The sequence below is a fragment of the Motacilla alba genome, chromosome 3, assembly GCF_015832195.1.
Source record: "Motacilla alba alba isolate MOTALB_02 chromosome 3, Motacilla_alba_V1.0_pri, whole genome shotgun sequence".
Taxonomy (NCBI): Eukaryota; Metazoa; Chordata; class Aves; order Passeriformes; family Motacillidae; genus Motacilla; species Motacilla alba.
In genome coordinates this window covers 23,791,572-23,819,521 of record NC_052018.1, presented here as the reverse complement: position 1 = coordinate 23,819,521, position 27,950 = coordinate 23,791,572, and the positions used below count along the sequence as shown (strand labels likewise).

General features: G+C 37.7%; 1 protein-coding gene across 2 annotated transcripts in view; it reads right to left on the bottom strand.

Annotated features, from left to right (window-relative positions):
- The window catches only part of AGPAT5 (1-acylglycerol-3-phosphate O-acyltransferase 5), a 54,870-nt gene that overhangs the window by 9,530 nt on the left and 17,390 nt on the right, over nt 1-27,950 (bottom strand). The window contains exons 4-6 of one of the 2 annotated variants that reach the window (XM_038131474.1): nt 24,491-24,580; nt 16,982-17,072; nt 8,249-8,410 (exon numbers count right to left, since the gene is read on the bottom strand). In XM_038131474.1, the coding sequence (XP_037987402.1) occupies nt 8,249-8,410; nt 16,982-17,072; nt 24,491-24,580 (343 nt within the window). The remainder of the gene's footprint in view (nt 1-8,248; nt 8,411-16,981; nt 17,073-24,490; nt 24,581-27,950) is intronic. The other variant, XM_038131475.1, reaches the window with a different exon arrangement.

Sequence of the window (27,950 nt, the reverse complement as noted above, 5' to 3'; positions counted from 1 at the left end):
TGAAACCAGACTGAGACCTGTAAGTCCAGGAATGACAGCAGGAGTCAGAGATTCCAGCTACCTTTATTGAACTGCATTGATACTTCAGCAGGATAAGCAGGGGGAAAAATCCCAAATAAACTCAAACCAAGATGACCCAAATTGGACAAAAACATCAGAGGAGAAGAAAAAAAAATATTTCCTGGAAGAGCTAGTAAGTAAGAAAACCCACAAGAAAAGATGCTGTTCCTGGTGTGGTCTTGCTCTGCAACCACAATACAATTAATTTCAGTGATGTAGAGAAAGAATCCAGCACAGAAATGCAGAATTCTTTGGGGTTGGCCTCTTCTCCTAGGCAACTGGTGACAGGGCAAGGGAAATGGCCTCAAGCCACAACACAGGAAGCTGAGGCTGGAGGGATATTAGGAAAACCTTCTTCACTGAAAGAGTGGTCATGCATTGGAACAGACTTGCCCAGGGAAGTGGTGAAGTTGTAATCCCTGGAAGTGTTCAAAAAATAAGCAGATATGGCACTTTGTGATAAGGTTTAGAGGGTGTGGGTGGTGTTTGGTTGAAGGTTGAACTTCATGATCTTAGAAGTTTTTTCCAACTTTAATGATTCTATGAATTAAAGGAAGTACACAATGGGAGGGAAGGCAAAGTGTCAAAACACCCTAATATATACAGTTCAAAAGAAGGCAACCCAGAAACTACTACAAAACTCACCAAATACCAAACCTCAGAAAAACTTGTAATAGAAGCTTGCATAAAACATGTGTAACACTACAAAAGGAAAAGTCTGTGTGGGTCTGAAAAACAGCTGTATGACTTTAATGGGAAAATCAAGGAGATCTACCATGATACTCCTACCGTCTACTCTTTGAGGAATGGAAAGCTCATCCAAATAAGGAAAAACCACAAAACTGCTCAGGCCAAATGTAAACATAAACTTAAAGGACTAAAAATGAACTTGAAAAATGGAAAGGGTGGTCTATTTAAACTTCTTTCAGTATATTAAAAGCAATAAATTTGATAAGCCACTGGTAGGATTGCTGGATGACAGAAGTGTGAAGAGCAGCACTCATGGTCAAGTGTAAAACCATGCAAGAGAAGCTCATATATCTGCTTGCATAATTCTTTCTTGTTGAAAATGTTTGATTCCTACACCCACTGCATTCTTTGTACCAGATCATTCAAAGGAACTAGATCAATAAGCAAACAGACAGAAAATATTAGACTAAATATAAATAAACAAGTCACACGTCAGGAAGTCACCAAGACCAGACAGCATTCATCCAGAAGCTCTCAAATGCGGAATGTAAAAACAAAGATGTGTAACCTATCATCACAAACAGCCATTGTGCCAGAAAAATGGGGAGTTTCCCTTCCACAAATGAGGATCTTTAGAGATGATGCTGGGAAGTACAGAAAAACAGACCAGAGTCTTACATCACTCGGTAAGATAACAGGTCTGTAATAAAATCACTGAGCACACAGATAATCGCAGTCTGTTGAAAAAGATTTGGTGTGGATTCTGTAAAGGGAAATCCTGTCCCATCAACTTGCTGGATTTCTACAACAGTGTCAAGGACCAGGTGGATAAAGGGGATTCACTGGACATGATATTTTTGAATTTTCATAAAGCCTCTGACAGGGTTCCACATTGAAGGCTATTAAAAAAGTTAAGCTGCCACGGGATTAGAGGATATGATATTTTAAAGACCGAAAGCTGCTTAAAGGAGAGGAAGCAAATGGAAGGCCTCAGGGATGGAAAGGACTTGGCCACTGGGGTCCTCCGAGGATCAATGCCAGGACTGGTTTTACTCTGTCTCATGACTGATGAGTTGAAGAAGGAAGCAAACTGTGAATGCTCCAGTTTTTCACATCTCTTTCAGAAGATCCTGAGCTCTTTTGGGTAGTCAAATGTTGGCTGAACTTCAAAAAGCTTTCAAAGCTGAACAAACAGGGTAAAAATGTGGCAGCCAAGCTTCAGTGTAAACAAACATGGGGAAAAAAATAACTGAAACTCTGATTACATGATGCTTAACTTGGAATTGGTGGTTACAATCTGGGAGTTGCTGACCCTTTCCTAAACCCATCCTCTCAGCAGCAGCCCCAAATCCCCCAAATTCTGGACAGCTCGAGGAAGGACATCAAAAACAAGACAAAGAGAGTCACTCTACAGATAAAGATTATGAATCCACATTTTGAATACGGGCAAATTTTCAGTTTGGAGAAGGGAAGCAGAACAAATTATATGACAGCTTAAAAAATTATATATATATATATATATATATATATATATATACACATACATATATATATGTGTATATATATATATATATATATTTAAATTTAAAAAAAAACAAACCTGAAGATGGCAGATAAGAACTACAGCTCCCCAAATCCTGCAAATTCAAGGGTAAATAATCACTTGCCTGTATCTTCCTAAAGATGCTGAGATCTAAAGAATCTTAGAAAAAGGTATCTATAGTTCATTATATTGATATTAGCAATGGAGAGCAGCACAATGTCATTGTAAGTTGTCTTGCTCTTCCAAGACGGTCTCTGATGGAGAGCCACAGTACTTGCACATTATAGCTCAATCTTTGAGTGGCTTTAATCTGTTATTCTAACAGATAGAATAGTGGCCTTTGTACTACTCTGTAACAATATTGTATTTTGGCCAAGTTAGCAGGAGGTTTCCTACAAAAGTGTAACAGTTTTGATCAATGGACTGCCAGGAACAGAACCTGGGTCAGGTTAGGTCTGTGGATTTCATCTAAAGGGTATCCCACGACTGGTAACTAAAAGTGAGCAAATTCAGGAGATATCTGTGTCTTCCCTGGAACATTTTTCAAGCTTCAGAAGTGAAAAAAAAATTCAAACTATGCAATTAAGAAAAAAAGGCAACAAAGAATACAAGGAGTGGGCCAGTTCAAAACTATGTTCTCTATAGAAAAAAACAGGATCTGTTAGGAACTATGCCAGTACTGCTAGCATTGATGTTTTTGCCTTTCTTTCAGACAGTCTGTTTTGATAAACAGAGAACAGCACCACAGAGTAGAAGAAAAGGACTGTGATGCATAAAAACCCCAAAAATAAACACAGACTCTCAAAGCAGCAACATATTTTTGGCCAAGCCTGACGGTGTGAAGAAGTTAAGGTTGTTTTTGTTATCCTCAGGGTTTAGATACACTTTTGCATAAAGATCAGGAGTTCCTTGAGCCTTTATAAATAAATGGCTGCTTGGGGAGTAGAATGCTTCCTCTCACATGTACATGAGGTCCAGGGTGCAGGGTAATTTTATGAATCTCCAGTGTAAATACTTTCAAGAGCCTCTTGTGTAGCAGAGGTTTCCTGATGACTATTTGTTTTCAAATCACAAATTCCCAAAGGGAAGCTACAGATGCACTACAGATGCCTACCTTCAGTAAAAGCTTCTTGGGAATAACTGAGAGACACAATAATCTGATTTACAATCAGAGGAACACACACCTGGGGCTCAGAAGGAGTTTCACAGGGTCATTACCCCCACCAAGAGGGTGTGAGCACACAGACACAGCGCCCACAGGTGTCTGTGATTTGGGAAAAGTTAGACACATTTAGGGTCGCCTGAATCTTGCATTCTTCCTTAGGCATCCAAGACTGGCTGATGGTGGAGACAAGAAACTGAATTTTCAGGAATTCCAAACACAGTTGACATCTTTGTGTACTTGTTTTCAGATGGATAAAGAACAGTTGACATCTTTGTGTCCTTGTTTTCAGATGGATAAAGAAGCAGAGGTGCTACTCATGCTCAGATTGACCTTCATTTTCTCTGATGAACTACATCAAGGCTTTCATACACTCCCATAAACTGATGTGGCTCTTCAGTGACATGTGGTTTTTGACCAGAAGTACAATGTTTAATTCTTACAGTATGAGAGGTCTAATCTACATCCTTTCTTTGGTTACTCTGAGACAAATGACATTTACTCCTCAATATTCTTTCATGCAATAGAAGATGACAGCTAACAGAGATCCGAAAAGATTATTAGTTACTTCATAACTATAAAACTCACTTTGGACTGTTTCATACTTCTGTTAATGTTTATCAGCTTAATAATTCAGCTTTTTAATTCTTTCATTGATGATTACATCTGTAACCATGTGCTTGTTATCCTTTGGACCTTTAGAGACAATGGATGTGAACAAATTTGGGCCACAGTCCAGACAAAGACTGTTTCCTATTGCTCCAGTTTCTTATCTATAGTCTTGTCTTTTCTATAGTCCCTGTCTAACTGGGTCCTAGCAAAAGTACAAGCTTTTGGAAAAGTATACTTTCCCTGAGGGAAGTTAGGCCAGTCTGACCTCCTCAAATTATACTGATCAAAGTGATGTACAGATTTTCAGAAATGCTCACATACACAGGCTTTCAAAGTGTTTGTTCTGGAACTGATATACAGCAGAGTCAATAACTCTTAAGAATTCCTCTGACTTCTTTAAGACAGAGTCTATATATACTTGCTATTTTTATTCAGTGTTTATCATTGTCACATGCTGCTATTTCACACACTCTTTCATCTACAATGGCCAGATAAATACCATCTGGTTACACTAAAGCCTTCAGGCAGAATAATAAAGATGTAAATGTGTACATAATGCTCTTTCAGGTGCAAGAATGACAACAGTTCCCACGTCCCACAAGACCTGCCTTTTAACACCAGACAAAGCTGGATGTGAACATTTAGCACATTTATTCAGAAGGGGAGAAAACTACATTCTCATCCTTTCTTCCCAAACTTATTTCTGCTTTTCACTTGATGACAGTGTAGTAAACCAGTATCAATAAATGCAGCACAAGTTTCTCCTCCTCCTTTTCCCTTCTAAATAATTCCTCCAGACTTCAGTACCTGAGATGTCCTTCAGCTGTGCTGCAGTGCCCATATGATTATTAGCATCTTATTCTAATAACCACAAATAAATAGTGCTTAGCAGCCTGGTCCTCCCCAGGCAGGACCACGATGTTCTGGCATTAATGATCTGGACAAGCCATCTTCAGGAGTAGATAGAGGGGATAAACCTGTGGGAAATTGCTATTCTTTGGAAAGGCTACCATGTGCCAGATAAACTTCCACTGGAAATGTACAAGACCCAAAGTTGTAATAAAGGGAATGAATAAATGGTAGGAAAAAAATTCCATCCATTGGTTAAAACTGGATGTGAAGCAACAGCAGAAAGCAACATCCCTGTGTAAAGCTAATCTAGTCTTAGTCACTGTCAAAGACTAATCAAATCTGATATCTTCTAAAACAAACTTGCCATTGAAAAGTGCCAAAAATATTAATATGCATAAGTAGTGACAAAAAGCTCAATACATTTGGAAGTATATGCTACAATAATTTGCCTGCTCTAAAATGGCACCACGTTATATCAGGTATGTCTGGCATTCACTGTTCTTATGGTGAAATGTATACTATGCTGTGTTTTATTCCTATTGAGCAAGTCAACAGGATATTTAGATTGCTGGACCTAAAAAAATTTCAAAAATTGAATTTTGCTAAGAAAGACTACTTAGACTAAAAGTTGCATACTACAAAATTTAAAAAGCAATTCACCTTTTCTTCAGAATATTTTTCCCATTCACATTTTGCTAACACAATTTCTCAGACAAAGTGTGCTAGTACTCCTCACAGTTACTAAAATGTTCTTTTTAATCTGTTTTGTTTACTACTGAAGACAACAGCCAAGAACTGATGATGTCCCAGGTATGTATAGGTTTTTCCTGAAATGGCACAGGCCCTTCTGAGGAACTGAGATTTATAGAACTGAAAGCAAAATGCATTTCAAGAAACACTGTATCTGTGTGGAATTAGATTTCATTCACATGGGAAATGTCATAGTATGGGAAATAAAGTCCTCAAGTAAAGTTCTGTTTATCAGAAGTTTGTTTTCTATGCAATAAATTTCCATCAGTGTTGCTGGATTGTCAACCTTATCTTTAAAAAATTACCAGGATTGCACTGCCATTTTATTCCGATGAGAATGAAAAACAAAATTCTCAACCAGCCCTGACACAAATATGAAATGTTCATATGAAATAAGATGTCCTTTTCATGTATGCATAACTCAATTTAGCACTGTGAAAGAGAAATAATGCTAAAAAAGTCACATGCATAAGTATGCCAAATTCATTTCATGTTATGTTCCTGACAGACCAGTTACTGGACTTCTGCGTAACAAATGGTGAAATGATCTTGATCTCTTACAACAGAAATTGTTTGTCTGTCACTTTGTGTCTGGAGAGCCTAAAAGAATGACAACTATGTTCCACACTGTAATTCATAAAGTGTTCTTAATCTACATCATTTATATTATATGGAATACATGTGACTGCCACAATAGCATGGAATGTGATGTTGATCTATCATGGATCTATCATTTATCTGCTCTGTAAGGGGTAACAGCTGGTTGGCTGCACTTCATTCTGTATTACTGCTTTACTTTTACCCCAAGGCTGAGCCAGTAATTACCCCAGGCCTAACAGTAAGCCTGGCTGAAAGATATGCCTGGACTGCTGCCATGGAGGCTCCAAAAGGCTGGACATGGAGTGGCCACCCCAAAGCATCTGATTCCTGCTTGACACCAACACAAAAAAAAAAGCCAACAGGGAAATTCAGCTTGTTAGTTTCCCTTCCATAATTATATCATGCTTCATGCAAACCATAAGGTTCAATAGGTGAAGAGGTCTTGTAAGGAATTTGAACATTTGCCATCTTATCATTAGGTAATGACATTTTAATAGTTTAATTAACCATTAGGCAGTGAGAAGTTCAGCATGAGAATGGCTGAAACTGCCTAGTAATTAAGTCGTGAAACAAGATATGCTGCAGAGAAGGAGAAACAATCCTATTTGTTTTGAAGGGGGTCTTAGGGTTGGGTGATGGGACAAGAAGGAGGCTGCTCAGTCTCCAAAGGTACTATAAAAGGGTCAGAAAGCATTTTAAAAAAACAAAATAACTGTAAATAATTAAAAGTACCTTTGACATTAAAAATGCCCATTGGGAACAAGATATACACAAAATAAAACCATCCTAAGATGTTACAGTACAATACAAGTGTTTAGTTAATATACAGCATTGACAGTTTTGTTTCTCACCTATCCAGAAGAATTTTAAACAGGGTGAAAATGTTAAAATAGACAACTGCAGAACTTCTAATCAACTAGCACCTGGGAAGCAGTGCATGTGACACAAGGAGTTACACCTGCTAATGAAGTGACATGGAAACAGCTGCACTACAAACTATTTTTAGCAGCAGAATGAACGTCCCAGTGACACTGGGTGAGCTGAGGAGCAGAGAATTAGATAAGTTCCCTGCAGGTCCCTCAGTCTACACTGATCCCTCACCCAGAACTCTGGAGAGCTCTGTGGAACTACTGTAGCTGTTTTTTCCCACTTGGTATCGGTAGTGCAAAAGACTCAGAAGTGCCACTTTGAGCCAACCAGCAACAGTCAGGCTCACATGCAGCGGAGTAACACAGCAACTCCAAATGGAAAGAAAGATGATATCTGGCACTCCAGTAACAGTGCAGGCAAATTATTTACTTAAGAATAAATTATAAATCCACCACCAAGCATAATAAACAGCAAACCCTGAAGTTCTCTGTCCCTGAGTTTTCCCCAGCAGAAACTCCAGAACATCTTTTCTGGTTAGAATACTCAAGGAATGTAAAACCAATCTATCTGATTTTCTTAAGGTCCTGTAAGTAGTTCAAAATACTAAAGCAAGTGAAGCCCACTTGCATAAAATGCTGATGAGTGTTTGTAAGATTACTGGCTGTGTGCAGCAATTTGAAAAATTGCCAGTAGAATACTACTGCTATGCATTTTACCTTTAAAATATGTGCACTTCAGCAATTAGATGTACATGTGTACATATACACATATGTAACACAGCAGACAAAGAGAGAGAGAATTTAAGATGATGCCAAATCCCAGTGCTAGAAGAAACATGAAGGTAAATGGAATCTGCTGCCTTTGTCTCCAGCTCCCTTTGACTGCAAAGGGCACTTATATTTAGAACTGGAATAGGGAAGCAGAGGGCAGGAGTGTCACAGGTAACTCCTGTAAAAGCCCAGTGACTAAAACAACGCCCTACCAGGAGGCTATAGGATGGCTGAAGTGCTGTGGAGATTATCTTCAGAGCATTTCAAAGCACCTGAAGTTGGTTCTGTATACAAGCAAGCATACAACAGCTACAGCATGTCTCATAAGCCTCAACTCACCTGTCATAGATGGTGCCAGTTTTCGTTGCCCTTTGTGGTCCACAGTACCTTCATAAGCCACAGTCACATCGTACACTGCATCCAGATAGTCTTTCATTGAGTCAATGGCTACATGAGTTGCCTTCACCCGTGGAGTCAGCACATGCTTTAAGATAGCAAGTCCTAGAGGGGAAAAAATAAAAAATAACTACAGTATTTGAAATTAAACTGGACTACATCCACAAAAGGAACATCACACCAAGGAATGTCAGCATCTCCATTCAAATCACAAGAGGTTTATTTTCAATCTCAATCCTCAGTTGAGAGACTGTGCATGTGTACTCACTGCTTATGCTCTACTGAACACATGTAGAAGATGAAATAGAAATCCTAAAGGACATTAACAATAGGAAGGCTGCTCAGTAAGAGGGCCTTTTTTTACAACTCCTCACTAGAAGTAGTGATGGTTTTAATATGGCTCATGAGTGATGAAACAGCACTTCTCTTTACTGTTTATTTGTGTCCAACTGAGGTGAAGAAAAAGAGCAAATTATCTGAGAAATACTAAACACACATAACAACACCTCTTGAATTCTGTATCAGAAACAGATTTGACTAATAATCACAGAGAATTTTAAGCACACCTAATGCTTATCCAGCATTTTACTTCCCAAAGACAAAGCAATTTAGTGAACATACTGAATCCTAACCTACTCACTATCCCAGCAGAAAACTTAGCAGCAGTGGGGCAAAATACAGCACTGAGAACCAAACCCAAGGAAGAAATCTTCTGTGCTTCTCTGCAAACAACCTGTTACAATTGACTTGACTACTGACAAACTCTTAGTGACAGAAATCAACTTTTAACTTTTCCAGGCCAAGCCACAGAGATTGGTAGGTCAAGGACACAAGAATATAATGTTTAACATCACACCACATGCCTTAACAACAGTATTCCATATCCATGTTTACTTCAGTTGACCACTTCCACTTAGAGCATACTTAAGAACATTAAAACACACTGGGCTCAAAAGTATAAACCTGGTTCTCTTTCCAGAATTTTAATATACAATGACTTTCAAAATTAAAACAAGCAAACAAATGAGCCCAAACCCAAAACCTTTTCTTGACCTGAACACAACTCTTCCACATTAACTTGAAAGGGATTTCGGAGAAAAAAAAAAGAAAACATGCTATGTAAAATTTTTCACTATTTTTCTATGTGTATCTTTCTCAAAGAAAAGTATAAGAATAAAATTGTGGCTTTTAATTTCTAGCCTATTTTTCACCGGCTTACCCTTCAGTCTATTTTTAAAGAACCATCCATTGGTGAATCTATGGGTTCCTGGCGGGTGAACAGGAAATTTTTCTAAACCAAAGTATTGTGCTATTGCTTTTGATACCTTTCTGCTTGCTAAATCTATTCAAAACATTCTATATTATGTCCTGATTTTGTACTGAACTCCCGTGCTGGGTAACACATACTTCGATTTAACATAATGAAAATATCCAGTGAACATTGTAAGATAATGCTCATTTCTACACCACTCTAGCATTCTTAAGAATTGAAAATTTCAATATAAATCACTATCTTGATTTCTTAATATTTGCTAAGAATCTCCTTGTCTGAATGCAAACATAAAAGGGTGTTCATCAGCACTCCTTCTGAAGCCATTGTTCCGTGCCTTACCGGCAATACTGATAACTGTCTATGCAAAATGTTATATGGATCATGTAAATATTTTGAAGCATAACATAGTGGTAGTGTTTTCTTAGCTTGTGAACTGTTACATCAAACAGCTAATTATGTTATGTTTCAAAATGTTTACTCTGTAAATGAAGCACTGAATATTCTCGTGCTGTGTCAGCAATGATATTAGTGTGGCCATGACACTCAACACAACTCTTGCTGAGCCAAATTCCCAAACATATTCTAAAAACACTGTCATTCCTCTCCTGCCCAACGCATCTTCTCCTTCACCAAACTATTACTGTGAGGAAGAAAAAGGGAAAATTGTGAGAACTGAATAATCTAGACAAATTATTAAGTTAGGTATCTATGACTATTAACTGCTAATTTTTTTTAATCCATGGCCAGTTCTGGTGATGAAGATGGCCAGTGACAATCTGTGAAGAGCAAATGTAGAATAAGCCACTCCTATTCCACATGCTCTCAGTGAGCTCTTGAGAGTTTAAGTACAATATGAGTATGTATCTAAATCAATAAAAGTCCATAATCCATTATTCAGAAACACCGCAGTGCATGATAAACACACAGCAACACCAGTTCAGCACATCCTTTTAAAGAATCTGTTTTATAAAAACATTACCACATATTCTTGCAATTACTTATGATCTTTGCTAAAATCAACATAACAGAATTTAAATCCAAGTAGTTACAGTATAGTTACCTTGGCAATCTGCCTGCATCCAATTCACAAAACACACTGTGCTTAAACTGTTTTTAATGTTGTGCAATACAGTTAGGAACCTCTGTCAAAGTATTTAAGGTCATGAGATTTTATTTTAAATGCCAAAGAAAATGAACTAGATACTAGTAATATTGTAATGTTCTACCTTAAAAAGCTATAGCTTTGCTCTTCTAACTTTTGAATGATAGACATTAAAAAAAAAGAAAATCAGAAGAAATATGATGAGTAGTGATACCCATTTACTACATAATACTAAGATGCAGAATTAATTCAGAAAGTCTGCAAGAAAACTGAATGAAACAAAATAATTACTTTGACAAGTACAAAGGCCGAAATCATTAACATACATAGAACTGAATTTTTCATCTAAACACAAAATAACAAAAAGACACTAAACAAAACATCATTTATCTATCTTCATCAGGGTGAAGTAACATATAATAGCAGCTAAGTACAACTCTGTGTAGAAGATTGCTGTCCTCTTCTCTTCATCCAGGCCAGAAACTCAAAGATCTGTTTCGTACAGGCAGGCCATCTACATTTTCAGAGTGGGACTTTGCTGGTCATATTTCTACCCTGATGTGTACACATCACATTTTAAAAAGAAAACAGTAAAAAATGTTCAGCTCTAATTTAAGAATACTCGATGTGTATTACATTAGCATTACCATATTTCATCAGCCAAAGTTAATTGCTCACTGAAAGTGGATGTCAGAATTAGTTTGAGGTCTCCACACGTCTCTCCCCTCCCCATGAAACCATGTACTTGAAACTCAACTTTCAAGTCCACAAAAACTGAACCCAGGGTGAAAACTGATGAATTGATTTCAAGACCAATTAGATCTTTCCTTTTTCATTTCAATGTGTGTGCAGTGAAGATATTAGACAGAAAGCTCTGCAGTTACATGCAGTATCCCAAGTGCTCACCTAACTCTTGAGCTCCCACCAGCTTTCTGGAATGCCTCCAGTGATTCAAAGCTTTATATATTGAAACCAGAGTCCATAGTTAGACTTAAAAAACAACAGATGGTGGGAGACCTCATCCATTTCTATGCTAGTATTCCATCAACTTACAGAAACAGGACTCAGCTGATAGCAGTATTAAAAAACTGCATGCACTAGTAAAATTGTTTTTCTGTTACCATGAACTAAAGTAAATGCAACTAATCGCCACAGGAAGAGCATGACCAGCCCACTGCAAGAACGGGAGACACCACACATTGGTACACTTTCTTCCAATATGGGTATCTACAGAAATACAATGTAGCTTCTTGTTTTCCTATCTTAATTATTTAAAGATGACTTTTATTAACACAGATCCTTACTTCATTCTAATGATTGGTCTCAAATGCTACTCAAGGTCCCTAACCTACTCTTTTTTAAAACTATATTCTTTGTCCACATTTCACTGAGCACTTTTAGACCAAGCTTGCTTTAATGAAAGTGTAAAATAAATACCACCAAAAGCTATTTTCTTTAAAGACAATTCCAAATAACTTTTGAGGATACTGAATACTTTGAATTGCCTTAGAATACAATCGAAAACTAATGCCAAGATCTAGAAGGGAAACATTTTCAATTTGCTCCATTGAAACACCTCTTTTTTGCATGACCTGTAAAACAATTTTGAGATAAGCATATCCTGCATACACAAACATCTTAGCAGAAAGCATATTTGTCAAGCTAAGCTTAGCATTAAAAAATATTTACATTAGCAACTTTTCTGCATAAAACCAAAGAAGATAATAAATGCATACCTTAAATATTTGCTTGATGAAATGACCTTTGTTAGAAATTGAACATTAATACAAAATTCCAAAAACGCCTTCCACCAGGGAAGATTGTTTTGTCTTCATTCAGCAAAAACAAGCCAAGTTAAGTTTAAGAAGTTTCTCATCCTTTTGGCTTTGACTTTTCAGAGTTAGTAATAATAGGAGTAGGAGGGCTTTGGATTGTTTCTTATAATTTTCAAATTTTTCAAATATCATATGTTAACATCTTGATAAAATTAATATTTTACTAAATCAAAGAAATTTGTGGTGTTTGGGGTATTCTGTGCAGGGCCACGATTTAGACCCAATGATCCTGATGGGTAACTTCCAACACAGCATATTCTATGATTCTATGACTGACAACTACAAAATGGTAAGAAATCCACACATAGTTATTTTGGGTACACGCAAATGAAATAAATTTTATACCAGAAGCTCGCACAAAAAATAACCATCATGTATATTGTGGGGTTTACAAACATTTTTCTCTATAGTCCAGTATCACTAAAAAGACCCAGGCCTAAAAGATTCATAGTTTGAATTAAATAGATCCAATGAAAACTACCACTTCTATTATCATGACAATCTTAATTAAATCCCTGTGAAAATATGAGTGCCACCTACATATTGAGACTGGACTCAGCAACTCAAGCTCACTGACTAGTGGGGAAGAAGTCCTGCACTTTTAAGATGCCTAAGCCCATGGAACAGAGCCTGAAAGGTATCACCAATAGGTAAGCTGAGTGACTGCATCAGACTTTGAAGACAGGAACCATGTTGGCTGACTACTCCCAAACAATGGAAAACAAAAGCAAACTTGACTACTGACTATATACTTAAATACTGGAAATTAGAATGCAAAAGCTCAGAAGACAAGGGGCAAAACCCATGCCATCATTTTCTTAGTTCTTTGAGAGAGCAGAGGAAGAAATATTTGATTATGGGAATGTTGCAAGATGTACCATTAGAAACATGGGAGTCATTAACCATACTGAAACATGGAGGGAATTCCCATCCTGGCAGCAATTGCTGGAGTCATCTCACCCAAGTGCCTCCTTTGTGCCAGGAGAGGACAACGAGGTGGATCAGGCTCAAATCCAGCTACATGGCACACATGCCCCTTAGCTTGGAAGCCTCCACCAGAAATGAGAAAACCTAACACACATCTACATCTGGTATATTGTGGCAACACGTGGCTTATGTAGGTTGTTGTAGCTGTAAGATCCCAGCAGATATTATTATTTTTGGGAAAACAATAAATACTGGATTAATTCTCTTAACTTCACAAAATTCAACTTGTTCTACGATCAACTCCTGCATTAATCCTACTACAAATAACTAAACCAACTTAGTTTTAGAGACTTTTGCTTTCATTTTTAAATGTCAACAAGTTTCTTTCCCAATACAATCAAACAAACATATTTTGTGTTTACTTTCTATCCCAGATAAGAAGCTGGTCTGAGGGAATCTTCTGCCACTTGTAAAAGGTGTGAGTAATCCTTCAGTTTTTGGAGGTACTAGCATTGCCCTTAGATGACAACATTCTCAGTTCATCACCACAAAATCAGTATTCCTGGAAGTAACCAACCTTCAGTTGCTAATTCTGACTGAATTAAATTCAGTGTATAGAACACTATACATTAACACTATTAACACAATATTAAATTAACACAATATTAAATGGACCCACCCTGTGTGTTTGATTTGCTTGTTTCATAAAGAAGAGAACCATCTGTTCTTGCTAGAAATTGAGATTTTGTGTAGAACTCAAGCCCTATGGCAAAACAAACTGTAACATGAATTATTATTGGTATTTTTAAACGCTGCCTCTCTTTCAAGGGCCTAAAGTTTGGGGGTTTTTTTGCTGCTTGATATCCTTCCATCCTATTCACAGACAGTTAAGATACATTTAAATATTCATATCAATGAGCGAACACACAATAGTTGAAATCAGCTATGTCGCAATACTGCACTGTACGTCAATATCAGCTTTTTAAAAATTCATTTTAAATTTCTTTTTGTTGAACTGGTCCTAGGACCAACTGTAAAGAGCCATTAACTATGCAAAACTTAAAAAGAACATCAACATATGAGATGTAGCTCATCAGCTGGTCCCACTAAGAGCAGGTAATTAAGTTCAGCCCAAGAATTCTGCCTAAACCCATGAATCTTCTCGAGAAGAGAATGCAGCTCACAGAGAGTAAAAGTAAAATCCCAAAAGCCTTTTTATACTTCCTCTCTGCAAAACTACTAAAACACATACACACACTAATGTCAAAACCAGTATTTCAGACAGCATCATAAACATTGAGTTATGCTTGTGCTCTAGGAATAGCTTTGTTATCTTTGGGGGTAATAGCGCTGGTTCTAACATCAGTTTCTAGTTTAATGCTTCTTAATTAAACCACTTTTCCCAATATTAGACTTGCAGTATTTTGTCAGCATAAAATTGAGCAAAAATGTAGGGGAAAAATAATTTCAAGGTACAAAACAAGCAAACATATTCCCCTACATGTCGGTAAGGCCCACACTGAAGCACCGCGCTCTGTAACAAATATACTAAGATGACAAGACTAAATTATCAGACTTCATTATGTCCCCACAAAGAAAGAAGAGCAATTTTATTTAAACTGTAGATTACAGTATGTCCTCCTCACTCCTATGGCTGGCAGAACTACTGTGTTCAGAACTACTCCTTCCTAAAACTGTAGGAAGTAAGAAGTCCCCCGGATCTTTCGGACAAGCATGGCAAGGTGTGTTTGATGGAGCTCAGCAGAGTCCCGTAACTGTGCTCCCGGGGAGCGCGGCCATCGCTCAGCCTGCCCGTGGCTCCCACGCTGCAGCTCCAGCACCCAGCCAGCACGGCGGGGACACCGGGGTTGCTGAGGGCAAGCCACAAGTCAGGGCCAGCAGCACTGCACAGCAGCAGGGTGGGACCCTGGGGAGCTGGAATCCCATCCTGCCAGCAGCCGTGTGGAGCTCTCCATCCCCACAGTTCCCACCGTACTGGGATGTGCCCTGGACTGGCACGTGCTCGAGGCTCAGCCTTTAGAACAGCCGGTTCTGCTCTCAGTGTCGGCCCCTGCTTCTCAACACACTTGCACAAGGGATGCTCCAGCTCCCGTGAGCATCTGTATCTGTGTGGACATGCAGGTGAGCAGGGCCCCAGGGGAGCACAGACTGCTTCCCATCCTCCCCACCTAAAAAATGGGGCAGAGGCCAACAACAAAATAATTTAGCAGTGGGGAAAAGGAGATCCAGAGGATTCTGCAACAGAATTGGAGATACTTCTTGTTTAATAGTTATTTGTCATGAGAGTTTAAAAAAGGAGTAATTGTTGTAAAATAAAAACAGACCAGTACTGGAGAGAAAACCAGTAGAAGAAACAAACAGGTGCTCTGAAAGCACAAAAGCAGTGTTTTACTGTTTTGTAGACTGCAGAGATATAATTAAAAGGTGAAATAAAATAACAGTAAAACAATGAGAGCCTTTTCCCTGAAAAAGAAGGTGAGGAAAAAAACCCTATCAAACAACCCCTCCCTCTGAACTCTCAAAGAACCACCAACCTAAATGAAACATTTGACTTTCATTTCCGACAGGAAACTGAAGCGATGAACAAATACATTATGACTTCAGCTCTCCTGCTCATACACGCAAACAAATTCCATTCTTCCCAAGGAGAAGAAAGGCATATATCCTTTTGGACAAGAGCTAACAATACTTAATAGCTTGATTATATCAACAGGCTGATTCACAGACTTGTGAATTCATTTCAGTGTGTCACAGAGATGAATTTACCAGACCTATTTGTTATTCTTTGTTTACTTTTAGAGTGAATTATTTCACTTTTGGTCAACAGGAAAAAACAAAATCAGGAAACATGTTCACTGAGCTGTTGGATTTAAAGTTTACATGCATATGATGTGAGAAAATATGAAGAATCTTGGGAGTCTTGGATTTTCTGCATGCCTTTCTGAAGATGAAGTAATTCCATCTGTGTTATAGAGACAATGCCAACAATCAAAGCAACTCCAGAATAAAGTTCAACCAAGGAACAATGAGACTGGAAGGTGAGAGAGGAAGAAAACCAAAATGCCATAGGAGTACTAACACTAATTATAAGTGAAATGATAGAAGACTCTTTCTTTTAAGGCACAACAAGCTTTATGCAAAATGTTCTTTATATTGACTAACAACTGTAATTGGAGCTAGAATATCAACTTAGATGGACTAGTGCCCTGATTAAGTGTAGGCAATTCCTACAACCTCAAGGAGCAAGAAAGCAAGTAAATACACAGCTATAGGTAAAACTGCAGCGAGCCTTCTGGAGTATTGTTACTACTGTACATTGTAAAATGCATAAAATGTCTGTATATGAACTATTTTAATCTTACTATGTAAGCAAAACAGTAGTTTATACTATTCTAAACCTAAAAAATACCAATCATGCAAAAAGTCCAGTTAAGGTGAGATGATCTTCATATTATGTAACAATTTTATATATGTTAGCACAGTAACAAAAGAATTATTTCAAAATTTTTTTTGCTTACCTTCCTTTTCAGCAAATGATTGACTATCTGCAATGACTTTTGGTATTTCTGGATTGTAACGAGTCCCTTCTGGAAAAATCACTAAATACATCTGTGAAATTAAAAAAGAAACAAAACAGACAAGTTCTTATAATGAATGTAAACTGACTGCTTTTACAGAAATTATCAACACTTTATAGGTCCATATTATACTTAGCTCACACCGTTGACTACTGTAAGGATCAAAAGAAAATCTGAGTACTTGAGCTAAAATTTCTTAGCTCTAAGAATCTTACTGTTCAAGGTTCACAATAATTTCCTTTGAAAATACACCATAAAATATAATCTATGTGATTTAGGAAGGGAGACAGCATGTGTCAACAGAAGTCAGCAAGTCAGGGGCAGCTGATATCAAAAAGAATATCAGTTTTAAGAGATTTTGAAAAGACAGACAAATAAATCACAAAGTGACCAATTTTTTTTAATAGTGATCTTGACTCTAGTCTTTCCTTATACTGAAATATACAATAATTCCTTCGTTATTAGAAATACTATTGATTGAAATTATAGATCTTATGTGCCTTTTATGTCTCCCACTGAATTTGATATTAAATATATTAGGAACTCAAACTCGTAGTTTAGCGTAATTTGAACTTTAAAGTCACATTCCTTTAGGCATGCGTGTCTGCAAGGTTAGACTTCCCAAGTAAATTAATTTGCTTGCCTGTTCAGCGCCAAATCTATGAGTTCTCAGATGACTACACAGGTAAAGGTTGCCCAAGTATCTGCATATCTGACTGTAAAATTATGTACCCAAATAAGAGGAGTCAAATTTGACAATTTTCCATTTTCTTTTGAAACAGAACAGAGGGGTTTTGAGTTTTGTTTTTTTTTCTATATGTGAGTCATGCATATTCTCCTACAAAAAAAGCCAATGCAAAACATCACTTAAAAAGTGAAAATTCCATATTGGAGGCTCATCTGAAGAAGCAACTATGGTCACAAATGATAACTGCTATGGAGTTGAACACAACACATTCATAGTAAAAAGCCTACTGTAACTACTTAATAAATTAACTTTGCAGAAAGCAGTCTCAAGAAACATCTGAAAGAAAATAAGATAATGGATTTACAAAACAGTCCAAGGAATATGATCAGTGGTTAAACAGAGACTTTGATAATTGGGAGTGCACATGACATTAAGATGCAAAGTTAAATAAAAACTCAAAAAGAGACACATAGGAATGCAACTCTGTGCTTCTGACCCACAAAACATCAGAGAGTGCTGGTATTTGCACTTAATGATTGTGGAACAGCTACAGAAAGGGCTGAATGCCAAAAGACAGGCCCCAGCAAATGACCTCTCCAGGATCACCCCACAGTGAGGAAGGTTGAAAGATGCACTAAAATGCAGAGGTGGGAAGAAATCTAGGAAATGTGCCAACCAGAGAAGCCAGCTGGAGACCAAGAAAAAGGAGAGCTGAGTACATAGCCTAGAACCTGACAGGGAAAAGAAAAGAAAATAAACATCAAAAATAGCAAAAGCAGTGTCAGTAGAGTAAAGAGAGTAAGGAGAAAGACTGTACAGTATGTTTGGGGGAAACTGGCACACTGCAGAGGCAGGTGAAGTCCAAGAATGTTCAAGGACCCACAGAAATCCAAGATGCATATAGATTTGGTGGTGAGGGAACAAAAGAAAATGGGTTTAAGAATCAAGGTGTTTACTTTTTCATATATAACTGTAGATAAGTATAGCGACAAGTACAGGAATCTTTAGACTCAGATGTAGTCCACACTTCCCCCAGTCATCTATACATTTCATATATGAAGTATAATGTTGAGATATTCAAGTGACTAAGTAAAACTTTTCCAAGGTAACCGGAAAGGACATAACATTCAAATCCATTTTTCTTTCTTTTCATATACATGCTTATGTGCAAAACTTGTAATTTGGATGCCTAAAATGGTACTTCAAGATGAGCTGTTCCAGTTCCACCCCCATTAAAGACTGCATTGCTCAGCTCTAAAGGGTAATACAGAAATTGTAACAGGTTATAGAGCAAAGGAAATGAAACACACAGGACAGGAATACCATTCTTGGTACATAGCTCAGCACTTACAAGTAGGCAACATTGCTACTGGTCTTCAAAGCAGATAATCCCCCCGAAAAGCTGGCTGCACAACAGGGAACAGTATCTACTTGCTCCAGTCCTATGTGTGTAACACAAACCAGGGAATGAAACTGTATTTTACTAATTAGTAAACCTCTACAACACAAGCAGCCAAACAGGTTTGTTGACCAGAATCTGAATATCTCTGAGTTGAAAGCATACCAACAAGACAGAGAACTAGCCTTTGCATTAAATTCAGCATATAATAACCTACTATACAGCTCATTAGGACTGTTTTAACAGTAGAATTCATGAATGTAAATCGATGACCTACTTATTCTCACACACAGTCCTGCACAAGACAAAGATATCCTGCCAGTGCCAGAACCACTTGTACGACTGGCTTTTCTCCCACCATGGGCAGCAGAAGTTAAATCCTTAAGCACTATTTCCAAACACTGTAAGAACTACAAATCTCTAAGATTTTAATAACTAAATAAGCTCCCCTGAACCTGGAATAAGAACTTGTAGAAACATTTTAATTGCCTAGAAACACTAGCTGCAGTTTAGGCCATTTTTAATACAGATTTTTCAATTAGGGCAATTAGCTACATAAAAGTTACACATGTTATTGCTGCAAAATACAGCGCTCATGTTCAAAACAGCAGACAGTTTTGGATTACCACAGTCCTTGAATCATTGAGACACCAATTTTAAGCCAAGCAATAGGTCCCCATGCTCAGGTATGCCTTACTTTCATTCCTTCTGTGGAACGGGTGGGAGTCAATAAACTTGGTATCTCTCATCAATTTGAAAGCTTCAAGGAGTGGATCAGGATTCATTTAATAGAACCCTACTGATTCTTGCTGGAGCCAGAAATTAAAAAAGGGGCAAGTCTTATGCATTTTTCCAATCAGGGGCTACCGGAAGGGTCCCCAGTGCAATGTCAGGGCACTTGCCACAACCCACAAATGCAATGAATGGAAGATGGTAACTGCATTCTCCCAAACAGCAATGCTTCATTTCCCCAGCACTGTCAAGGTCTCACAGGCAAACAGAAACAGCAATGGCACTAAGGGCGGGGTGTCGTGCTTCCAGAGAGGGGACAGGGCAGCTGAGGGAGTCCCTGAGATAGATCAGAGTGCCACAAATGGAGCTGGTGTGGGTGGAGCACGAGAAAGCAGCAAAGCGACACACAAGTCCCTGGAATATAGAACAACCATAAACATACAGCAAGAAAAGGTGGCCAAAGGCTTTGGAGAAAGTCCTGGAGTGAGTAGATGCTACTCTGTGGAAGGACATAAGGCATGAAGAAGTGGTAACTACTGACTAAAGGTATCTTGCATTTACTGTGCTGTTCTCATGTGAAAAAGGGAAAACAAATATTTTAATTTACTAAATTCAAAATTGTCTTACACAATGCACTTGCTTAATTTTAATATTATTATCACTGCTATTGTATCCTGACAGCTAGACAGATTCATATCTGCATCCATTTAGACCACTGCCTAGAAAGTATGCTTCTAGTGAATTGGATGAGAAATCAGATCAGTAACTGAAAAGCACATGGTATGAGAAAGCCGATCTAGTATAACTGGAACAAAAGACAAAAGCTGATGTAGGAAAAGCAGGCAAGGACATCCGCAATGTACAATTGTCAGGGATTTGCAAATTAGTAACTATATCACAAAATTATGACATTAAGCCTCATAGCAGTTGTATTAATGTGTTTGTAACCTGTATGTTTTTATTGTTTGATTAGCATTTCTTCTTATGACAACAATTTAGTCTATGACTGAATGAATGACAAAACCAAAACACATAGTAATCAGCTAAATATTGGTTGTACAGGGTTAAATCCCACATCTCAGAATGCAGATTTCCTACTCTGGATGCATGATGAAAAAAAACTAAAGTGACATTTTGCATTCAAATTGAATAGTTTGGTGTTCAGAAGAGTTAACTTACTTTATAAATCAAGGAGATTAAGCATATCAAGTAACAGCTGGATACCCATTCATTGGGGTTACATTAAAACAACATTAACACAAAAATGTTCTTTAAACACTGCGACAGTCTCTGCTCTCACAACAAGACATATGATTGCAATTTGTTATCAATCAGTCAAATTTTACTGAATTTTAAACCAAATCACATCTTGAGTGAATTTTATCAACAAAAGTCTGAAAAATGCACCATTTAAGCATATAATTCAATGAGAATTTGAAAAGCAAAGTGACTTCCCGAAATAACTAAGAAAATACATTAGTTTAAGATGCCCACTAAAAAAACACAGGTGCAACAGTGTTGCAGTGTGCTCTCAGCTTTGTGCCTGTCTGACACTGCTGGGCTGCATCTGGGAAGAGGTGTGGACCAGCTGCAGAGCTGAGGGCAGGAAAAGGGGCTGTTTATAGCAGACAGGTGGATGGAAGTCATAAGACAAGGTGAGCAAGGAGAATCATGCAGTCCACTGTTGTCTACACAAAAGGAGGCATATCAGAGCACTGATCAAGTTGTACTGTGCATGTAAGAGGCCAAGAGGCAGCCTTACTTTGCCTGTTGGTTTAACTCAAATTTACTTGTCATACCTTTAAAAAACCAAAACAAACAAACAAACAAAAAGGTCCACAGAGAAGCAGTAAAGAGCTTGCTATGCTAAGGAGAACAGAAGACTGGTTCTGTCTTCCTACACATCTTCAATTTCTTAATGGGAAAAGGGATGGCTCCAGACAGGCTGAACATTAATCATCTGGATTCTTTTGTTTAAATTGTATGTGGAGAGAAACTCTAAATAACAACGTGACCCTTAACACAGATTCCCGTCCATCTCTTCTTTATTGGTATATAAATCTTTCCTGAGCAGCTGAAAGGCCAGCTCATCTCTAGTGCTACATTAAAGAAAGAACTCTACCACGTACACACAGAATGACTAAGCTACACCAGCTGCCCACTAAAGTGAGAAAAGTCCACCGTGAGCTGTACCATACAGTGCATGAAAATTCCAGAGTCATAGATTAGTTATTTTTGTATGAAGCTGATGAGTTCAGGGCATACTTGATCAAAATGTCTTCATTTTAAAAGCAATATGGTTGCTTGTAAATGTCATGCTAAGTTTCAGAACTGCATGAATAATGCAATAAGGACACAGGTTATCATGTTCTTCTCACAGTAGTAACTGTAGGTTAAAGGTTATTTAAGAGCATCTACATTTAAATTCTCAGATAAAGTGGGCTATAAGAAGTTAGTCTTCCCTCAAATGACAGCTCAATGGTCTGTGTCTTTTACCCCTGCAGATGCAAACATTTGCCTCAGTAAACAGGCTTTTAACAACTTTGTTGTTGTAAATTTAAGGTGTCACTCCCTATACATTTGACGGAGAGATTTTAAACAATTAATTTCTGCAGCACTTATTTCTCTTCTATACTGCAACACCTGATAATATGAGGCAAATGGAAACAACTGCCTGGGAAATGAGCACAGAACCCCATCCAGGTTCTGTGCTCATTTCCAACACCACCAAATTCCCAGAGAGCTAAACAGCAGCAAAAAACAAGCGTACCCAAGTGGTCCTAGATTTATTAGGCATTAGCTTTGACAGGTTAGGTATAGGCTTTCAATCTACACACAAATCAGGAGGGAGAAGAAAGATGATTCCACAAACAAAGACTTATGGATTTATTTCACTTACTAACCACATGGAAAGCAGAATGCACATCAGTTCTTATCTTTAAAGAAAAGCTTTATGCTTAAACCTCTCCTTACATTCCAACTGTGCTAAAATAACACACTGCAGCAAGGCTGAACACCATTTGCAGGTTTCCAAGGACATAATCAGAAGTATTTCTAGGCACATCTTCCCAAGATTGTATTAAAAGAAAAATACACATTTTTCTAAAGGAGATTAATTCAACACAGACTTTGAATTAAGACTCTTACCACAATGTAAACCTTATGATAACAACAAACTCCTGCTTTTTAGGGGGTGCAGAGGGAAGCCAGAAAGCCAGACTCAAGCAGAACCTGTCTTTTTAGCTAGCAAGAAAGCCATGGGCCTATGCAGGAAAACACCTTGATGGCTTATTTCATCCAGACTAACTAAAATGAACTTAACCAGTGCTCTGCAGGGGGAAGAATTGCTTAGGGGGATGACTACAAGTATGTTTCATACATCCTGCATGCAGCCTTTGCTTATTCCATTACACCCCAAGTTTTACAGCAAGTAGAATCTTTACCACTGATATATGGCAAATAATGAGGCAACACAACCTCTTTAGATCCCAGGACCCTCCCTGGTAAGGAGAGTGCAGGTTGCCACCACTGAACAGGACCATCTTCTCCATGGACATCATTGATTAGATACTGGTTAATTGTTGTAATGTATTCCTGGCCTAATTTATATGCTAACAATTGGAACTTTCTTAATTATAAGACAAAAAAATAATGTTAAATCTTAACTGAAGACAAAATGAGTTCGAGCACTGTCTGAAATAGGGACACTTTACTCATTTAAGCCCCTCAGGAAGCACAAGGTCAATTTACTTTTTCAACAGAGACACATGCACAAACATAAACTCACTATCTCCAAATAAGAAAAAAAAAATACTACCATGAATGTCAAAACAACCCATGATCTCTTTTTACTCAAGTCTCAGGATATAAAAGTTTTTACAATATGGGGAGTCTAAGTCCTAATAACACAATTTTAAATAAAAATGAAGTTTAACTGTTCTATATCAAGGCTTGCTTAGTTGTTTTCTTTTATCTTGGCCAAAAAGGAAGAAAAAAAATCTAATGCACAGCAAGTAATGGCAGCAAAGCACAGTGATTCTAACCACTGAGCCACAAACCATACAGGGAGTCATGAGAAAAGTCACTTGGCAGTAACAGTCATTCTTCAAATAGAAAATTATCAAGAGTTTGTTTTGGTTTTTTTTCCCTTCTCCAGGCATAGCAGACAAAGTTATTCAATTCTAAGATGCCATTGCCATTAAAAATGATTGATCATTGTGATGACTAATTAACATTTGGTAGGAAAGGTTCTTGACTTTTAGAAGTCGAGTGTATCAGTCTCTGATGAGCACACAGTAGTCAAAATGTTGTCTTTTGAAACAGAGGGTTTCTTTTTTGAAATAGAAGTTTCTCAAGGAAGATACTATAATTCATGTTCTAAGTCCAGATCCCCTTGTCGTCTACAGAGAGGACCACAAAGCTGCTGTCGGTCATAAAGAACCAGACAAACTTTCCTCAGTTTAATTAGAGGTATCACTCTAATCACAGAAAGTAACTGTAAAAACACAGAAAGAAAACAAATCCATGATTACCATCTTAGTAGTTTGTGGATATCGGGCATGGCTCTTTTCTCCAACAAGCCTTTGCCATTAAAAAAGTCAAAGAAATGAGAAGGAAGGTATAAGCTTACTGGAGTCTCAGCTTTCATCTGGGCCCGCAACTTCTCTCTCATTTCTTTCTCATTGAATTTGGCACTTCTTTTTACATAGACTCCTCCATGCTATCAGAGAGAAAAAAAAGGGAAAGCATTAAATATTTAAGTAGTTTAATGTAGAATAGCTGACAGAAGAACAAACAAGAGACAATGACAAGTCACCTTTATGACTCACGCTGCAAATTGCCTACAAGACATTTTCTCCTATTGCAAAAACTGATGTGAAACTGATTTTACATTTGCATATACTTAGGCTCACAAAATCAGTCTAAATAAAAATTAGATATAACCCCTCCCCAATGCATAAGACACTTGAAGTGTCTTATTTAAAGATACTAAGTGATTAACTAAAAGATGGCATTAGAAGTGACCCCAGGGTATTTATTCCTGGCAACGCTGACATGCAGCTTCATTTGTGTATAAAGGGAAAATCACAGAACACAAGTTACTCACATGCAATTACTTACAGGTCAATGCTTTCAATTCTATGTGCCCTCTCTTAAATAGTAACTAACACAAATACTGGGAATGCAAGTATCATACTCCTACATACAAAATGTATCAATAGCACAAAAGTAAGCGGCATAGGTCTTGAAAACCTCCATGTGCTTTACTAGAGAACCAGACTTTTAATAAAGAAGTTATATACCAAGATAATTGAATAAGTAAACCAAAATCTTCACAAAGCAAAGAATTCTATAGAAGTATTTTTACTGAAAATTATTATAAAAAGTAAAACTATGTCCTGGAAGAGATTGATTTTATAACTTGTTGCGCACAATTTATCACAAAACTTCAGTAAAAGTACACACAAAGAGAAATTTGCCCTATCATTTCCCTCTTCCCCCATGCTGTTTTATCTACAGAGAAAGAGTATGTAAACAAACATGCACCAACTATGAACTACTGATACAATGAAGTCTGGAAAAAACATGATTAGCTTCCAAATAACAGAATTTCAGGTTTAAGGTACATTGTTTTCATGGGTTTTCTGACTGACTCCATAACTTGGTAATACTCTTTTCTGTTCACCATGACAACTGGTATTAGGATTTGTCAGACAACTTCTGTTCATTTATGGTTTTGCATGCTCTTAACAGAAAGGTGACAGCAAGATTAAAACTACTAAGAGCTGAGCCTCACTCAAATACCTAATCTCATGAAAAGATACAGTACATGGTGGAAACAGGGGTGGTGGCTGTGTGCAGAGCTGTGTCCCTGGCACGGACAGGAATAAAATTTGAGAGGTTAGGAGGAGGTGGACAGAAGAGGTGGTCATGCAAAATGCTTTCACCATTTGCTTTTCATGGTATGGAGAGATGGCTGCTTAGCTAGTGGTGTTTGATGTGACTTTTGAGTTGCTCTTCAAAAACTGCAGTGAAAGGAAACAGAAAGACAATGATGCATTAACTGCATACTAAATATTCTGTCTTAACCTCATCATCTGTGGTTCCCTCCCAAGGTGAAGTAGCCAGCTCTAACACTCAGCTCTGCTGCTGTGCCTGGCAGGGGACCAAAACCATGAACAGAATTCCCCAGCTCACTGAGCTTGGCTGTGGCACAGTGTTGGGACCATCCCAGAAGCAGTTTCACAGTTTAGCAGCATGAACAGAAAAACGTTTCTTCAGCTGTGTAGCAAACAGAGAGCCTCATGTTATCTCCACACTCCACATATAAGACCGTTTTCAAGATCTGACACCATTAAAGGGAAACAGAAGTCTTAAGCAGACTTAAGTACAGCTGTATTGACACCCAGCACAACCACCCCTTCCAGGAAGGGCAAATGCAGTTCAGTATGAGATAAATTCATCTGCCATATAAGACTTCCATGTAATGGGTAGGTCATCATTCTCTGTGAGCTCAGCTAGGTCAAGCTTTGATAAATGAGTGAAACCTGGAATTGAGGCATTCCCTTACCATCAAATTACAAATCAGCTGCAGTAAACTGGAAAAATACTGAACCAACTTTTCCTTGTTTGATTTGTCAACTTGGACAAATGAAGTTACCATTGGACTTTCTGGTCAGTCACACACACCATGACACCAAAGATAGATCTGGTGTTGCATGTCAGACCTTTTAATGCTCAGAAATAGATTGGCACTTCAGAGTCATGTAACATAAGAACAGACAAAGTATCACAAGATCAGCGTTCGCTGCATTCACTCCGAATCCACCACTAGGGCAGGTCCCCATGGCTCAGGGGCACAAAGCTAAAGAGAGGCAGGATATGTGGCTAAAACTCAGGAACAGCCAAAGGATGCACAAGCTGATCCTGGATAACAAAAAAGATAAAGACATACTCTCTGTGTTAGAAAGTCAAGCAAACTGTGGGGTATCAAAATTAGTTTTCAAAATTACATCCCAGCCTCATTAGGGGTATAAGATAAATGGGAACGAACTGGATAGTATAAGCGAAAAGGAGTGATGCGAAGAATTGGTAGCAAATGATAGGGGCAAAAAAATATTTCAGATCCACCCAAAAATAATAAAGACAGCTTTAGGAAAAGAAAATGGTTCTGCTTAATAAATCAGACTTGGAACATAACAGGTTAATTTAAGTGTTTCTTTTCTTTCCTTGCTATTAGATAGCTGCCTCAAAAAAAAGAATGCTAGTTATGTGATTGTATATAGCTCAAATTCCCCAACTTGTATTGCATTTCCTTTTCAGTAAGAGATCAAATATATGAACACTCTTCAAAACAGATTTCTGGAAGTACTGTTTTTAAGGTTATAATTTTTTTCCGCTGTACTTTAAAAGCCCCTCTCTCAGTCAACAATGGATTGTGTTTACAAATATACTTCCTTTGTGCCTGAATTTTGCTCTCCTGGACATCCAGGCCACGTTTATTTCCAAACAGGATGTTTACCTGAGGAAGGGAATATGAATTCCGTAAGCATGGTGTAATTATGTGGCTCTGGAAACTTTTAGTGGAGTGTAAGTGACATCACTGACAGAACATCAACAGGAAGGGCAGGAAGTGTTTTATGTTTTTGCACTGCTTGGTGTGATAAAAACAATAAAAATACCTATTAGCTTGCACTGCAGGCCTTCTGCATCCCGTCTCAGTCATTCAGTCATATATGCATCACCACTGCCTGTCAATTGTGTCACTGATTTAAATATATATATAAAAGTATATATAATCACCCCCCACTAAATCTTGTGGAAGTTTTATCTTTTGAGGAGTCCAAATCTGAATTTTATTTAATACATACATGTTTTGATTAAAAATGTAGGTGACATTCAGATTAATTTCCACAGGAACCTCCTTTTAACAGTCAATATACAGCTCAGGAAACGGAGCGCCGGATATTCCACACAGCAAAAGTAATTTTCCAAAATCTTGAAAAAAATAATTTCCGAAAATCTAGTGATAGTGGATGGAATATATATCCTGTTTGTATTTTAATTAAAGCAGACTTAAATCACCACCA